At 41.8% G+C, this 19017-nt stretch overlaps 1 protein-coding gene across 1 annotated transcript in view; it reads left to right on the forward strand.

Annotated features, from left to right (window-relative positions):
- Positions 1 to 19017, forward strand: part of tacr1a (tachykinin receptor 1a) — a 42041-nt gene that overhangs the window by 11524 nt on the left and 11500 nt on the right. The window contains exon 2 of the mRNA XM_076731620.1: positions 8824 to 9018. Coding sequence (XP_076587735.1) covers positions 8824 to 9018 — 195 coding nt within the window. The remainder of the gene's footprint in view (positions 1 to 8823; positions 9019 to 19017) is intronic.

The raw sequence follows: 19017 nt of genomic DNA on the forward strand, positions 1-19017 counted from the left end.
TTGTCCCAGGGCACTTAGCCTACTGGTGGATCCAGTTATTACTGATGTGATGTTCTTTCATTTAGCGTTCTTATTTGATCTCATTAAGCAGTTGTTTTAATTGTTTACAAAAAATGAAGTGATAATTATGGTGGCGGTGAATGCTCACTCCACTGCAATTTAGGAAAACACAAAACTCAAGCAAATGAAGAAAACATCTTCATCAATTTGGCAACACAGGTGCAACATTTAGAAAACAAAATGCTGCAAATACAGAAAGTGTAACCAAATACAAAAGCACACTGCAAATACAGAAAACTCAACCGAATACAGAACACATCCAGACACACCTGATTCAAAGCTATTACACTGATAAGCTTAAATTATCAATATGATATGAATGAAAGTTTAACTGGGAGAGTGCAACTCCTGAAACTAATGTAAAGTAATCAGTAGGTGAAGACTTTCATCCTGTTGTGTGAGCTACAGAACAAAAACACTCAGAATGGTACAGCTGTGTTACGCAGTGATGCTCGCTCCACCTCAGAAACAACCTTTGCCAGAGTGCACACTCTCAGGGAGAACACACACACTGGACAACAGCCAAGTTTAATTTTGTCCAACCATCAAGTTACTCATGGAATTAACGTCAATTAGGGACTGTTGATACGACCTGCTGCCGGAGTCATTTGTCATTTTAACTGGTGAAAGTGACGATCAGTGCCAGCTGAAAATGAGAAGCTGCCGTCTGAATGATTTGCACAAGGCTCCCTGCTGAGTTTAACAAATATTGTGCCAACCTGGATGTCAGAACAGATTCAACCACCAGTGCAAGCAAACCATTTTTCACATTCCCATACTGTAATTTTCACTCTTATATGCAGTGAGTTGCTTGCAGTGTAGAGCAGTTTGTGGTAATAGAGCAACAGTGCAAGACGAGCAGGCTGAGATGACAAAACACAGTCAAGAGGAGAAGGATAGGATTTAGATCAGCTTTATCTCAGCCAATACAGCCAATCCACTGAAATGTGCCCACATCTGCCACGTTACTGATTTACAGGATCGGCTTGGGACAGCCCTAGTCTTTGTATTATTCTTCTTATTATCAGTAGTATTATTAGTATTATCACCTTCACCAGCACATAGATTAGATTAGGCTAACCTCCACAAGCAAGCTCATCTTGCTCCACAGTGGACACACACTGCTTAACCAGAGCATTTCTGTGTGCCCACACAAACACACACACTCAGGGAGGAGGTGATGCTATGGGGTGGAGGTGGATATTGGTTTTGTCCATGACACAGGAGTGTCTGCTGGTTATTGATGAGGCCGAGGTGCCCAAAGGAGTCATATGTATGCATGTCAGCAATAATGGAAACAACAGTGACAACATTTCAAATTACCCATCCCTCAACACGCATACACACACACACACACACACACACACACACACACACACACACACACCCCAGGCTCTTCCACCTTCCCCCGGCATATCTCCTCCCAACTGTTGATGGGAATTTCACCTAACCTTCTTCAAAACAACAACAACCCCCTGAGAAGCCAATAAACCAGAGGAAACAAATTCATGATCAAATTACCACAACCTACTTTCAAATGCAATTTTGAGGTGAAAAAAAAGGGAAAAAAATCACTGGCAGGCTTGAAGGCAGGCAATTTCATCTGCCGCTTTAGCTGCTTCCTTCTTAATCACGTCTCTTCTGGAAAACAGTGCAGCAGCCTCATGGTGTTTATATCGAACCGCTGCATTGCCATGGCAGTTTAGTTGCTCTTTGTGGATAATTGGAGGTGTATGTCACCCATGCAATCCAGCACCAGCTACCAATGCTGCCTGCCACCTAGTGAGAAGGTATCGTACTGAGAGGAATCAGATATTGCCCACAGACAGATATCTGGAGAACACAGTCTCAAAGGTGTCCTTTCCAAGATGTGAAATTAAAGACAGAGGAACACAGGCGAGCCGAGTTCTCTGCTGATAAATCCTTAAAATGAAATACCTCTCAGCTGCAGCAGTGGTTGTTTGGACACTTCAGTCAGGAGAGACAAGTGAATGACGTAAAGATAATTGTTTATCATAACAGAAGATAATTAAGTCATGTCAGAAAGCCTTCAGGGCTTAGATTCAACAGGGAGACGGGCATCGCCCTGAGCAGCAGCAACATAAATCCCTTCAGAATAAAGTCTGTTATTTCCCCTAAAGAATGCTTACTTATCAAGCAGGAATGAAATAGCCCATGCTTTAATAAACAAAGATGGCATAATCTGCTTAGAGGTGAGACATAATAAACAGCACGAGACAGAAATTGTTGAGGTTAAGTGATTAAAAGCAGCACCATGAATGAATAAACAGAGACAAAACCCGCCCTGCTGTGTGTTAGGTCAGTATTGACCTGGACAGCTACTTTTTTCTGCTTAGCCAGCAATGGCTAGAGGACAGCAATACCCTGCTTGCAGTGTAGCAATTTAAGGTTGTGAAAATGCAAGTTTAACATGCAAATTGCATTTTTTTTTTTTTTTTTTTTTTTTAGTTAAAATGTGTCACAACATACCAGGATAAATGAAGCATTGTTACAGAGATGTCCCAGTCTACAAATCATACTCTCTCGACATCAGGAAACATGCTTGTTTGGTACAGACCTCTGCAATCACAATGTAACAACAGGTGTGGAAAGCTACCAGGAACTCACTGGTGATAGTCTCACTGACCAGTGGTCTGCATTTAACTGCAGCTTCAGAGGCTGACGCACTGGATGTAAAGCACTGTTGAACTGCACACGAGACATGCAGCGATGAGGGATGCTGATGCAGCAGGTGCTGAAGCATTTTCCAGGGCTGAAGGCATACATGGATAGCTTGAATTTAGCCAGAGACTGCATGGTGGTGATCAGGGTGCTGATTACAGCTGTAGCAGAATGTCCTGGAACAGCAAACGAAGCTGTGCGTGAGCAGAGGAGACGTTTCTCCTCTCAGGCTGAGGAGTCGGACATTAGCTTGTTACGACAATGAGAAACTGATTTGACATTTGGAACACTTTGCACTGAAATGACAGCAGCATAGCAGCAGCATGAACACGCTCAGGTACAAAGAGAGAATCACATTCAAAAAGACAGCAGCAAGATGAAAGGCTTCCAGTGAAGGTGTGTCGTTGTGCTATTGGATAGATTTGACCAGCTGATGAAAACAGCTGATGTCTCAATTGACAACACCAGATAATGGGAACATCCCTTGTCTCTTAAATTGTATCCACGTCTCCCACATTTGCATGTTTTACTTGTGTCATAAGGTACAAATACACTGGATCCATTGAAGGATGTCAAGTTGATGGATCCTATGTGACTGTGATGGATACGACAGGGCGAGTTTGTGACCGTGTTGGACAAGCCAAAACTAAGCACCACACAACTGGCACTACGTCATCCTCCAGGTGGAGCTTTCAGATGTATCCTCCCTGGATTCTCTGTGTCTGTACCTTTAGTGCGTCCCACTGAGGATGCATGGAGAGACACCAGGAAACAATGTGGGGAAAGAAGAGACGAGGAAGCATGTCTTCAAAGCAATGAGACCCTTTCCTGTGAGGCCACGTCTGTTTCTCATGATGGCGGCAGCTGATCACAGCTGGACCAGCTGTCAGTCAGTTTAGACAGCTGTTGAGGCTGATGAATTTGTGTCTGTATACGTGAACTGTGCTCATACTAATAAAGACACACACTTATCAGTGTCAGAGCAGCAGTGTTTTCTCTCTGTAGCCTGTCACCTTTTTGGCAAACACCTGCACATGAAGAGCAACCTTCATTCTGTGTTTACAGTACAGTCCAGTATGTACAGTGTCCTGCTCAGAGGCACAGGAGGCATTTCTACTGGCAGAATGCATATATATTATTTATTTCTTATTTGCATTTGTATTTATTGATATTCTGATTGTGAATTCATTATTTAATAACCCAGAATATGATTGTGTTTTGAACACTGGAAATATTTTATTAGGTTAAATGTTCAAGGGAAATTAAAGTTATGTTACCATATCAACATACAGTTGACTTTAATCTGTCATCTGCCTTCACCTTGGGATGAAATCAGATGAGTCCGGTCAGCTGCAGTGTACAATCAATAACTGACATCCATTAAGGGGGTGAGTTGGCTGGTAAAACACTTCCTTTGAAGGCTGCTCTAGCATATCCTCGCTCATGGCTTCTCACAGATCCCACCTCAATGTTTGATCCTCAGAGCAGAAATAGGAGCTTTGGCTTCCAGATGGCAGGCCAGAAGTGTCAAATAAGAGACTTGAGACATCAAGGAAATGACAGCAAGGAAATTATGAGTGATCGTGAGTGAGAGGAGTGAATACAGGATGGAATGAGAAATAAACTACAGGCCTAAGCATGCAAAAGATTTTTGCAAGAGCGTCGTTACAGTGCTGACACTGACACTTTTAAATGTGTGAAGAAACGTTGACTACAACGAATAAAACATCTGTTCATATTGAGCAACGCCGGACGAGCTAGAGTATAAATTTTCCCCTATTTGCCGGGTGTAAAGTTAATCAAACTCAGCAAATGAACTGAAACATGTTGAAATTGGATGACAAGTGGGACAGGGTTTGGATGTGCACAGCAGATGGTCACAAAGCTCTTGCAAGTAATTCATAGTATTTGGTAGAACTAACTTAAAGCTTTTCACATTAACTCAAAATTGGGTTCCCACTGTTGCCCCCCTCAGGGGTTCTTAGCTATTTAACTAGTACTTTCATTTTCCCCTTGGTGTTCCATGAAATCAAGTTCCCACCCCAGTTGGCGACAACCCTATATAAAGCCATAAATGTGCAAAGTCATTACAGCAAGTACGCCATAATCACTGCGGGACAAAATAGTTCAGGCTTATACAAATATACTGCCTGGAAAATTACTGTCTTCTGTGTATCTATCACACAGTGGGCTACAGAATCTTGGTGATCAGACAAATTATTTTTGGAGTTATTTTCTATAACTTTACATTCATGCTTAAGAAATTGTTATATTCCTGCTCTCTTCGAGCGTGGCTGCATTTTAATTCATCATCATCATGCTGCTGCCTATAGGTTCTGGTTGGTTTTCCACACATCTGTTGGAGATCAGGTCCACTATTTTAGAGCTGTGAAGAAGTCCTTCACACATTCACGCATACAACTGATGAGTAATTTTGGGGTTCAGTGGTTCAGGGGTTCTTGCTTAAGGACACTTCGACATGTAGACAGAAGGAGCCAGGAACTGAAACACCAACTCTGCAATCACCGTCAGAGCCGCAGCTCTATAAGCACAGTGCCATTAGGATTTAGCACAAAACCCAGTACCCAATACTCTTAGGCTCTTTTTAGCTGGTGCTGACTGTCGTTTTTGCCAGTTGAAATGACAAACATCACTTGCAGCAGATTATACCAGCTGCAGAAGATTAACCTTAATGCTTTAATGGCTAAAATAAAACTGTCTGCGCTCTCTGCAAGCCAGTCTCATTAGAAAATCCTTTGTGAGGTAAGAGAAACATTACTCTGGAACGCAGCTCCACAACCCTGAGTGGACTGACAGAGTTCTGACTTTTCAGCTGGGGAAAGTCAGTTTTAGCAGAATCTCCCTGTTGCGCTTTTGTTCATTTAACTATTTTCAACTAATTGTTCAGCATTTTGTGAATTTGCCTGCTTGCTGTGTTTGTTTGTGTTTACCCATTGGTTTTTGTACGTACTACACAAACAAGATATAACATGTTAATTAGTGACGTTTAGAAGTGCTGGTAGGCAGATATTTGATTCTTTTCTTTCTGTTTCATGAGGTTATTCTTCTGACTTTGAACAAAGGGTCTGTTAAGGTTTTTCTTTAATTAAGTTATATTTCAGGACTCAAATGAGCAGACCAATACAGAGGCAATGTCACAAAAACAAAAATTAATTTATTTACAAAAAGGAGGAACAAAAGGCGCACTCAAAACTGAGTGGAAATAACAAAGAACTACGCTGTTAACTGAGGCTGAGAGACACACCGAGCGGGACACTGAGAACACTGAAACGAAGAGCAAAAACAGAAGCATTAAATCCCAAAGTGCAACAAAAGATCCACTGGAAAACTCCAGGACTGTTCTAAATGGCAGGGCTGTCAAAGGTTTTCTTGGTTGATTACTCACAGGAGGAACAGGATGGTCACATGGTGGAGATCAGGACGAATCCAGAGAGCCTCTCCTAAGTACTGCCAGCACTCAGGCTCTAACACACCTCAGGTGTGCAGGTAATTAGGCGGAGCAGCAGAACACAGGGAAGACCCGCCCAGTCTCAGACAGACAGGGGAACACAAGGGAAAAAGGGAAAGAGAAAACACTGGGAGAAGACAAAAAGCAAATCCTAACAGGGTCTGTGTTCCTTTTCTGAAACACATCTCTCAAATGGAATGACATTAGGTTCCATATGGAACCCACGTGAACAGGTGAGATTCTTGCATCATTGTGGACGAATGATGAAAGAATTCTGTGATGAAACCTCTATTGTTGTCTGGTCTGACTCCCAGGATGCATTAAATCTGAGGACAATGCTTGCATGCCAGCAGGGGTTGATGATGATTTGGGCTGGTGAGCGAGCAGGCTGCTGTCCTCTGCAGGTGTGTGTTTGATTCTGACATCAACGGCCCGACTGTGACTCACCTACATGAAGAAAAGCCTCATGGCTGCTAGCACTGTCTGAAGTTGAGCCAAAGCAAAGCCGAGGCCGTGATCTCCCTTTTTCAGGAGACCGCTGGGAGCGTTTGATTTCAAAGGCCTCCTCTTGTCTCTGATATAATTAGAAGGAGAGCGTCCATTTAGCAGATTCATTTTGGTTATTAGTGGGATTAAGCCTTTAATTAGACCTCTTTGGCTCACAACGGCTTTCACTGGAGAGTTTTGCTTAAAAGAGAGCCAAAAAAAATTAATAACACTGGTGTTAATGATCTGTAGAAATGAATATACATTATGCAGTACACATATTCAGAGTGTATACAGTCTGCCATAATAATGTTAGAGTGCAGGGTTTTTCATATATGAAGTATAGATGTGAGAAATGATTTTGAATCCCTTTGTTGGATAAATATAGCTTCCGGGTTAATGAAGAATTAGGAAGAACAAACAATGTTTAAGAGATTTAAATCAAAGTAAATCATTTCAACTAAATCTCTGATGAACTTCAGTCAAAAATCAATGCATAGGGTTAAAAAAATGAGGTGAAGTGGCAATGACCTTCGCCACATGTTCTGAAGTGTTATATTTCACTGAAGGGAAATGGATTCTGCCTGCAAAAGTGTTTTAAACCAATTTCCTATCGAGGCTCAGCGTTAATGATGTCCGGGGTCATTTTAAGTTATTTTAAATGCTCCATCGTCTGTCCGATTAGGAGCATGATTATGACAATGTGAAACGATTATTCAAATGGTGAGGGGAATCGTTTGAGGAGAATTCTCCTTCATAGCAGCCTTTGTCATGTTATTCATGCCAGTAGTTTTTCTCCAGAGAGCACACTTTTATGAGCATGTGCACATCCAAAAAAAATGTATCCATGGAACTTTGTCTTTCTTATCGGTGTGACTTTTGGCAAATCAAAGCTTACTGTGTTCTTTGATTATTACACTTAGAAAAAGAAGGATCCTCTAAAATGTTTGACATGCAGGTGCGTGGGCGAAAGTGTGTGAATGAGCAGATCCTGCAGGTTGTCGTTCAGTGTGCAGTGTGAGATCAGGAGCTCTATTTTAAGTTTATGACTCTTAAACAAATGAGCGTTTTTTACACTTTCCCTACAAGGACCTAAATAACTTGTGATCACACGCTGAACAATGAATCCTCCATCTGTACAACTCTTAATCCTCTCCTCCAGTCTGCCTCTAGGTGAACAACTGAACACACTTTCATACTCATTCACTCGTTTAGAGATGATTTACAGTGAGCTGCAGTTTGGTTTGTATTTTTAATCTTTAAACCAATTTCTGAGCATTATATGAGTAATCTGGCAACTCTGCTACAGCTACAGTTACTGTGACAGATTGGGGTCACATTTTTGAATCTAAATGACTGCAGTCGTTATGCATGCGATATTTTTTACTCTGATATAATGCACAAGGTGAGTAAATGTGAACACCAGTTAATGGACACCATATGGTAAAAATACACTGAATAAACACAAATTCTCTTTCTTTGAATAACATGAATTTATTCTATATTCATATCTACCACAGAAAAGACCATTCTTAAGCGATGAGAAAACATTTGGATAGTCACATAATTTCTTGTGTTAGCTTTGTGCTGCACCGAAACAGTGACGATACGGTTGAAGGGCTGACACTTGCCTTTAATCTGAGGTGTTGACAACCAGAGTGTGAAATTGATAAAATTATGGATTCATGGGGGGTTATGTGCAGGACTATGTCTTGGTTGGATGCAGTCTACCTTTGGACAGAGCCAGGCTAGCTGTTTCCAGTATCTATGCTAAGCTGAACTTTCCGGCTGTAGCTTCATTTTAACAGAACAGATACACTAATGAGCATTATATCAATTCTCATCCAGCTCCCAACAAAATCATGAATAAGCGTATTTCAAACTATTCTTCTAATCGTCAGTTGACACTAATTATGTGTAGATTTTAGATGGATACTGATGCATACTTACATGCATAACATTTTTCATCAGCATCAGTGCTGATGAAAAATGTTTCTGATTAGCAAAGTGCTAATTAATGAGTGATCATACAAGCTGCATTATGTCAGTGACTAGCATGACTAACGTTAAGGCTCAGGTGTTGCTCAGCATCCTCTCCCTTTGTCTTCTCCCCTTCACCCCTGCAGGTACATGGCCATCATCCACCCTCTGCAGCAGCGCATGTCATCTACAGAGACCAAGGTGGTGGTGGGAGTGATCTGGGTGCTGGCTCTGCTCCTGGCCTTCCCTCAGTACTACTACTCCACCACAGACCAGCTCCCCGACCGGGTGGTGTGCTACATCGACTGGCCTGAGTACAGCGTGTGCGACTTCAAAAAGATGTGAGTCTCTTTGGAACAGCTATTCAAACAGTCAACAAATGCTGTTAATTACTTTTGAATTGACAGCAAATGTAGGAGGATGCTGTTTGTATTCAGTGTAAATGAGAGAGCATGGGGGAAAAGCACGGAAGCTTTTTGTGCTTTGTAGTGAATAAATTGAATGCACATCATAGGGCATTTGTGTTCATCCTCTGCTGAAAGGCAAACGAATAGGGAAGAAAAGAAATTAGATTTGATTGAAGCCTCACTCCGCCATTCATTTTGCATTCCTACTATTACTACAACTACCACGATGAGGAATACCTGCATGCTTCTCAACAGCAGTTTAACAAGTGCTTTACAGAGCAACAAATAGGACAGCGCAAGTGTGAATAAATAGGTTCAAGCACACTTTTTATTGTTTTTAACAATTTTGCTTTTCAGCTTTCCATCAGAAACGTTTCAGTCGTCAACGTTCGGCGTCATCACTGCTAATAGTGGATAAACCTTGGCTCATTCAGTTCCACCTGAGCCTGCTCAATTCTTTATAAATCAGTTCTCCTCAGGTCTAACATGAGAACTATGATTCCCATTTAGCTCATTTTTTCACGCTCATGTTAGCTCACTAACCTTCCCATGGCCTTTACTCTCTCTGACTCTCTCTCTTAGCCAGCAGTATAAATAAAAACCTTGAGTCTGACAGCACTCAGGCAAACCTCGTCTCAAGTGTAACACCAAAGCAGAATCTGATTTATATGAAGAGCGTAATGTGGACAGAGACCTGTATGCCCACCTGGCGGACTTAAATTGTTTATCAAGCTACAGTGGATTGAGGATGTGTGCTGAAAGGCAGCCGTCCGTCTTTGTAATTTTGCCTTGATTTTATAGATAAAAGAGGCTGTTTAATCATTCCCTTAAGTAACCAAATACAGACATGACTGTAAATTGTCATTTCTTTCAATTAGAGATTTAAAGAGCTCAGCCAGAGAGCTGAACCGAATGCACATTTCTAAACTACGAGGAGCACTGAGATTTTATTCTTACTAGTCTTCTTAGTGTGCAGGGTCAAAGTTTGATCTTCTGCTGTGTATTAAACGACTCCTCTTCTCCTTTAGTTTACAGCGTTGTCCTCTGCTTCCTTTGATTTGGGTTATTTTCCTTCATGCAGGAAACCTGTATCTCTATGATTCATCTTTTTATGTGCACTCTCCAATGGGCCATTTAGAAGAAGCATAGTTAGCAATTTAGTACAGTACAATAGCTGAATTATATTTTCAACTATTTTTGCCTCAGGAGGTGGGGCCCCCCCACAATAAATCCACATATCACAACTCTTTAAAGATTCCCTCCAGACAGATTGAAAGACATAAATAAGACACAAATAATCATTTCTGGCAGATTTGTTTTTTTCCACAAAAAAAGTTCAAAAGTTCAATCACTTTGTAAGAAATTCTTAAATTACATCATTACTCATTCTCCCTCACTGAACATACAGAATCTATGACTATGCAAACATTGTTCATTCAAGTTTATCTTCTGGGCAAAAGACTGCTCTTATTTCACTGCAGTCTGTTCATTGTGGTGTTATAAAATCCTGCTTCTTTATTCTGATCTATTCACACCGAGCTCCCTTTGCAACAGTTATTTTGAAGCAACCCCCCCCCGTTCAGTTTGTTTGGGTATACGTGAACACAGCAATCACTCTCCGATGTGGGGCAAAACAAGTGGGCCAAGACCCCCTACAGAGTGTGGTCTCAGCTCAGCTCGCCTCCACTCCTAGTCAATCAAAGGTACCATCTGAAACAACTGACTTGTGCATTGATTTATGACTAAAGATCATCTAATCAGGTTTACCTGATGTGCCGTCTGGAGAACAATCGCTGTGCGAGTGTGTGATGTAAGCACCCGTCATCTCCAACAGCGAGCTCTTGAGGCCCCATGTCTTCTAACGAGATGCATCAGGACATTGTTTTCTAGTCTCAGTCAAGATGCTTTTTGGAACTGGATATTTTGTTCATTTAATGAACACTGGCATATAAACCACATAAAGGAAATTAAGACAATTAGCGTGAAACTGGAGCTCCATAATGAAGAAGAAATAAACAAAGAGGAGGAAGTGTTTTGAAGCTGATTTTCCCTGTAATATTTCTGACTGATGAGAGAAAAACTGGCTCATGCAATGCATTTGTTTAACGCTGCTGGACCGCTCTTGAACGTTGCCATGTGAACACAAACAAACTAAGGGGAAAATGCAACAGTGGAATCAAATTAGTCCCTGAATTAGAGCAAAGCAAAAGAACTACTGATAATGCCCTTAAAGACAGATTTCAGGTGAGCACAGGTCAGCAGATGAATGTGAAAACAGCCTCCTAGAGTCAAACATCCACTCTTTGCAAATCATTGTAAACTCTGAGCGCCATGGAGGTTTGGCAAGACGCTTGTCAGACACCATCGTAATTACTGTGATACAACAGGTTAGAGAGGGTTGAAACGAGCACAGGAATGATTTACAGGCACACAGTTAGCCTGGTCTGGCAGCTCGGTGGCACTCAGGGTTGACTCGTCACCTTTGCTCCAGATATCATATTTCTTTGAGCTGCTAAAATAGAACCAAAGGCCTCTCATATCATACCAGTGACTAAACATTAATGTGAATCATTTTAACACTGTATTTATGCATTGCTTGTGCAAAAGCTGCCACTGCTGCCGATTTTATCAATTTCATCTCCCCTCACCCCATGATCTCCAATCAAAGGGGCGTGTGTTGCTGCACAGATGCAGGTGTTAATCCTCACGCACTGAATCCTTGCTGTTCTGCAAAAACTTCTGAAGCTGCAAATGCAGCTAGCAAAAAAAGGATAAACTCTGCATGCCTGGAATTGATTTATTCACACTTTGCACCACCCCAGTAACCTCCAATTTCTTACATTTGTCTTTTTGTAATCCCACTGGCAGAACTGGGCGACACACATGAAGGCACAAACACAGGTACGCTTCCACAAATGCACACACAATCCTCGTTCAGTGAACACAGAGAAGCGCCCACGCAATGACGCACATATGCAAGCACTCAGACACACAGCAACACGGCTCTGATCACAGCTCTGCTGATGGCAACCTCTCAGCTCATCAGCCGCAGTGTTTACCCTGCTCTGCTGCCAGCCTGCTATTGCCTTTCCCTTCTACTGCCTCTGTCACATTTCTCCATGGAAATATAGTTTGTTATGAGCGGTGCGACGGCAATTTCGTTGTTCATGATGGGATGCCTGCTGCACTTATTACTTTTTTAATGAAACTGTAATCAGTGACACACAGGAGCTGAGTGAGAACGCAGCAGTCATCGAGCTCAGCTGCTGAAGCTGTAAATGACACATCTGATTAAGGCTGACCCCGGGTCAGATCCCACAAGTCTTTCTTTCCGGGCTTTGTCCGTCACAGTCTACACCCTTTCTGATGGCCTGTCTGCTGCCTTCACAGTCAGTGGGAATTAGTAAATAAGGTCTCATAAGAGACACCTTTACATAGATAACTGTTCTATGCGCAGAAAGACACAGTGAGCAGAAGATTAGGAACCCTCCCATGCCCTCCTTGTTTGTTAAGGACCTTGGTCAGCTCGTATTGTTATGTGCTACAGACATTGATTTGACGTGACTCCTTTTACATTTGCATGTCTGTATATACTGGAGCCTGCAACAGCAACTTCAATTCCTCACTTGCGTTGCATGCAACTGATTACTAAGATTGAGGTAACAAACTTTGAAAATGACAATCATAGGGGGCAATTCACTTCAGGCTTGTGTGCCGCTATGGCTAGAGAGTTGCTGGGCTTTTTGAAGACGGGAAGACTTATTGGCTGTGTGGGATGCAGCACTTCTTACACAAACATGAGAGACAATGAGAGGCTCTAACGAGTAATCGCCAGTTCACAACACTAAATCACATTTCCAATGTGAAGTACAACTGCTAATTCCAGACCACACAATGAACATTTCAAGCCTGTGTAGTAACTAACTGCATCCATTGAAGTACTAAGAGCCAGTATTTCCATTTTATGATGCTTTATTCAAGGCAGATATTCTACTTTTTATTTTAATGGTCACATTAGGATTTTACATGATGATCATCTTCCAAAATATGATGCATTGTTATAGATCATACTACCCAACAGTATATAAAGTTGTTAAAATTTTGCTCCTGTCGACTAAAAATGATATTTGCACGTCACTGCACACATAATAGTATTCAAAATAACACTGAATGGTATCAACTGGTTGTCTCAAGTGTAAAAAGCCTGTCTGATATGGTGAATCCTGCTCCCAGCTTCAGTAGCACAATGGTAGATTCCATAATATGCGGGTGCATGGACACAGCTACACAGTGCAGGAGGTGTTAATGGTTTGGGTGGCATCCCACAAGATCCATTGCTACCTAGATCAACACTTTGATGCCAAGTCGACCTTAACATGAGACCAGACCAGGTTCTTCCACTCATGGACAGAATGTCACCCCAAGAGAGGTATGTCTGTTGCAGGCACCACAGTACCTGACAACATGGTAATAATTGAGCTTCCATACATGTTGTGAAATGGTCAGTTTGACTAGATTTAGGCAGCAAAGCTACATGGTTAGGTGTTACATAAGGTAAGTTATATGCATAAGCACAGAGGTACCAATCAGCTGTTATGTGTGGCAGCTTGTTCAGTGGGGTTTTTATTGACTTACCATACTATGACCCCTAACCTAACCTATGCTGTCCACCCTAACCTTTTAACCTCTACTCTGAAATAAACCTTGATCCAAGATCTAATTTTAACAGTAAACCCACACCACATTACACCATGAAAGCAGTGAGAACCAACGAACACAGATACGGTTAGTGAGTACACATACAGTGTTAGATACACACTCACACACAGAGGAAATCACAGACTGAGCACACCTTGTCCTCTGTGATCTCTCTCCACTAAATTGGGCTTTGCGCAACATGAGTCTGAGATTAGTGCCAGTAAGGCAGCGTGTAGCGAGGCGTCCTGTTACCCCCAGTACTCACCAGCCTCTGCTGGCAGACAAAGTCAAAAGAACAGCTGCCCTTCCTCCCAACACACACATTCATTAATTATGAATACTGACACAAGGTTTAAATAAGCAGGCGGATCCACAATTTAATTACTGATATTAACATGCATTTCAATAGTCATACACCACAGAATAGATATTGATACAGTAGATTTCAGGATATGACATTGAACTGAGGGCTTAGCCTCTCCTGTTTGTTTCCATGCATTAAATATTTGTTCGGTATAAAACATTGGTACATACATTACATTCACACTTGCATATTCACACACAAAACAACAGCCCAGAAACAAAGACATTTGACACTCAACTCAACTCAACTTTATTTATATAGCACTTTAAAAACAGCCACAGCTGAAACAAAGTGCTGTACATAAATAGACAAAACAATAAAAACAATAAAATAAGTAAAATAAAACAGAAATAAACACTAAAATGAATGTTTTATTGTTTTTAAAACAATCAAAAACAATAAATAAAAGCAACCCATAAAACACTAAAACAAGGCAGAGTCTCATGTGGGGTTGAAAGCCAAGGAATAAAAGTGGGTTTTAAGATGAGTTTTAAAAGTGGACAGTGATGGGGCTTGTCTAATGAGCAACGGTAGCTCACTCCATAATTTAGGGGCCGCCACAGAGAAGGCTCTGTCCCCTCTGAGCTTTCTTTTTGATCTCGGTACCTCCAGGAGCAGTAGATCAGCTGACCTGAAGCACCGAGCAGGAGCATAGGGGTGAAGGAGCTCAGAGAGGTAGGGCGGGGCGAGACCATGTAAGGATTTAAAAACAAATAAAAGAATCTTAAAATGGACCCTAAAGTGCACAGGCAGCCAGTGGAGGGAGGCTAGGATGGGAGTGATGTGCTCCCTCTTACGCACCCCAGTTAAGAGGCGAGCAGCTGCGTTTTGCACCAGCTGGAGGCGCGCGAGGGAGGACTGGCTGACTCCAAAATAAAGTGCATTACAGTAATCCAGCCGAGATGTGATAAAGGCATGGATTACTGTTTCAAAGTGCTGTTGTGCAAGAAAAGGCTTCATTTTTGCCAGTTGCCTAATCTGGAAAAAGCTGGACTTCACTACAGCACTAATTTGCCGGTCCAATCTAAAATCACTGTCCATCTTAAAACCAAGGTTTGAAACTGTTGGCTTAACATAGCCATGTTTGTCCGCTGGGGAAGAGAAGAGGCAGCAGCCCTAGAAATTAAAACAGTTTAAGTTACTGTGCATAATTCGTCAATGAGTCTGTGGCCTTTGTTGAGTGAGGTTGTATTGATTTAGCCTGTATGACAGTAAGGTGACATAGCACAGCTTCTGTTCCCTTAAGCGTCATCCATCAATGGGAGATGAAGGTCTGCTGGAGCTTAGGGAGAAGGGCTCTTATAAGGTAATTCTTCAGCTATGGTTAGTTTGTTGTAAATGAAGAAAAATTGAAAACTCCTGGAAAGATCCATGTCATCTCAGATCATTCATTCAGATGAATTTACAGGTGCAGCTTTCAGTTCCTTTCTTGGATGAAGGAAAATGAAGGAAAGATTCTTTATTTTAGCTTCAAAATCTATGTGAGTTACATACACGTTTATGTCATATTCTCTGTTGAATTTACTTCACTCCTGAAATGCTGCTGTTACCCTTTTTCTTTGGAGTATGTTTGGATCTCCAGAGTGCAGTGTTTCATTTCATTAAGACATGAATCTGATGGCTGTTCCACAAACAGGATGATCAGATAAGCCAGATCTGTTTCAATAAGACAGGGGTATTTTCAGTTTCCTCCAGCCAAGTAACAAGTAAAACTCCTTCTGTTTAGAGTCAGGCTCACAGTATCTTCAGGCTTAGAAGTAACCTGCAAAGATATCTTGCAAACAAATTTTTTGTTCACAGAACATTCACAGAACTTTTCACCAGAACACAGTGTGCGTAACCTTGAGGCCTAACAAATGTACTGTCCCTCCATTGCTATATTTATTGGCATGTAACTGTGGAATTGTGTTCATGCAGCAGTACAGCTGTGCATTGTGCTCATGTGCATTCACGAGAGTCGACTGACTGCTGTGAACCGGCAATGTGAGGGTCACGTGACCAATGGAGAGACCTGAAGGCACCTGTAGCAGAAACTAATCTGTGAAGAAGCGCATAATACAGTTGTTGAGTGCATGGCAGTTGTAAGATGTGATTTGAACAATGCAAACATTTTCAAAGGAAAAAACGATGATTATGAGAGACACAAGCTGATGACGTGAAGCAACCCAACCTCCCTCCAAAATATGGCATCAGGTAACAGAGTTTGGCCGTCAGTAGAAAGATGTTCATGGCCATTTGAGAAAGGTCCTGTGTGGGCACTTGGTTCTTAGCGCACATATTATAATGACTTTTTCATGTGAAAATGCTCTTCAAACTGCAGAATGAGCATGAACGAAGAGTAGAGGTCTAAAAACGCACCGGGCCATGGTGAGGCCCGAGACCGAAACTGCCGCTATCATAAAAATTCAATAGGACTGCAATCCTATATATGTATTCTGGTCCTTCGATGCTTTTCATCAATAGTAGCTGATTGTGTTGGTCTGTGAGCAGCAACAGCAGCACAGCAGAGGTCTTGGGAATGTGTGTCTACAAATGTTGGCACAGACACGTTTTTCATCTCTGTGACAAATTGGTCAACAGAGAGCATTTAAAACCACACAAATATTTCCAATCTCAGAAACATCACAAGACACTGGCTTCCTTTCATTATTTGTTCTCTGCAGTTGAAATGCATGTGCAGCATCCCCTAACACCACATGAAAAAAAAAAAAAACATCTGAAATTGTGAAAAATACCAAACCATATTGAGAGGCCGTTGTGAGATGTGGGAATAATGGATCTAAAGCCTGACCTACATTTTTTTCAGCTGTCACAATTCCACAACGTTTACTACTTGATTACTTTTGCTGTGAGTACAGGACAAATCTTCCAAACTATAAAGAGTTTCTCAAAATACCTCGACACCTGCAGCAGCCTTGTGCTTGTGGAGTTATTAAAGACAAAGAGGTGTGTGATGACAGAACTGTACAACTGGAATGAATTAAACATTTGGACTAAATTGTGGATTAAAATAGACATTAGAATAACTGAGTACAGACAGTGTGTCCTTCTTTGACTCGAGAAAATGAGATGAAAACCATCAATATGACAACAAATTACAGGATGCGGTGCCTATAACAAGTATCCACCCCCTTCGGAAGTTTTGTCTTATTGTCATACAACATTGAATCAAAGCAGATTTAATGTGAAGAGCCGAAAGCTGAGCGAAGACTGTTTTTGTTCAGTGGTGCGGGATGTGGTACCAAGCATCATACCACCTACAAAGCCACTTTAATCATGCAAATCAGGAGGATCATGTAAATTAATCCATCAGCTCGCTGCATGATTTACTCTCCTGCTTCGTGATGCAGTGTCTGGAGGAGTCAGGAGGAAGAGGCACTTCAGAAAGTGACGCCATCTGGTGTCATGTGTCATTTTCAGCGTTTTTGTCAGGGAGGTCATGCGTGCAGAGACGTGGCTCTTCGGCAATGTTGAAATACAGTGAGGAAGGTGTGGACCTCTTTGTGTCTCAGAGAACTGACCCTGATGACCGCCCACAGTCTGATCCTGGCAGGTCACGCTGACATGGCTTTTTCAAGGAAGGAAATAGGTTTGCTTATAACAGCGGCTCTGCTGAAGGCAAGATGCCTGAGAGCTGAGAAATAACACACACGCTTCAGCTGCAAGAGAGCCAAGAATGGAAATATGGGGTCTGATGGCTTCTCTTCTTTTAACGTCCCAGTTTGGAGAGTCATTGCATTCCTTTAGCTTTTACGAGAGCGAGATACATTAACCGGCCTTCCGATCTCCGCCTTCTTAAGGCTGTTGTGTTCTGTTACAAATGTTGACTAGCTGTTGTCCTTTTTTTTTAAGCCTGTTTCCACTCTCTTCTTTTCCATGCAAGGGAATTAGCAAGCTGTTACAGGCAATTTCGCACCTCTCTGGCAACAAATCCCAAACACAGTCGGCAAAAGATAAATTTAACATTTCCAAACTTGCGTTCAACAATTAACAGATGTCATACACGGCACGTTGTCAGTCCTGTTCAGTCTGAGCTCTTGAGAAACACACTCAACCACAGCTGCTCCAGACTCACACATGAACAAAAGGATTCACTCAAGAGTTTTCCTCTAAGCTCATTACTCCTATGGGCACTTGTGTGCTTACCACATTTCTGCTAGTAATTGGATTGCAGCAGCTTCTGTATTCTCTGAATTGATTTTCCTCAGCCTCGTGGTAAACGCACTCTGCAGCGTGCGTGACGCCTCCTGCACGCATTGGCTGCAGCTAACACTTTAAATCGTGTTTGATTATGCCGGTGTGGCAGAGTGCTTCACTTCTTGGTTTAATTAAAGACAAGATTAGCTTTTACTGCATTTCTTTTCTGCACTTGTGGCAAAGAAAGAAGGTGAAAAAAGCCAAGGTGTCACTGTTCACATCAATGGTGACTGGTTCCACTGAGCTGTTCCAGCGAACTGACGCGCAGCACCAGCGATGATCGCTGTGTCCCAGTTACATACAGATTTTAGGTTAATTTTGAGTATGTGGTAGAGAGTGAAAAAGCTAAAAAATACTCACAAAAAGTGACTGTGCACGTTAAAAAAAAAAATGTGTGCAGCAGATTCAATGCACTAAGGAAACGAAGAAGAGGTGGTGCCCACAGCTGAAAGACATGGTGGCAACAACTCAAGAACTTCAAACTTCAAACTTTATTTATTTATATGGCACTTTTCATACTTAAAAAGCAACACAAAGTGCCTCACAGAGGCTAAAAACGACAGAGAAGAAAACCCAGCCCTCCCGCCCCCATAACTACATACAGAAACACACACACAGACACACACGCACACGCACAAGAAAGACATATAACAAAAAGATAAAGATGTAATATT

This window comes from Chaetodon auriga, chromosome 5, assembly GCF_051107435.1.
Source record: "Chaetodon auriga isolate fChaAug3 chromosome 5, fChaAug3.hap1, whole genome shotgun sequence".
Classification (NCBI taxonomy): Eukaryota; Metazoa; Chordata; class Actinopteri; order Chaetodontiformes; family Chaetodontidae; genus Chaetodon; species Chaetodon auriga.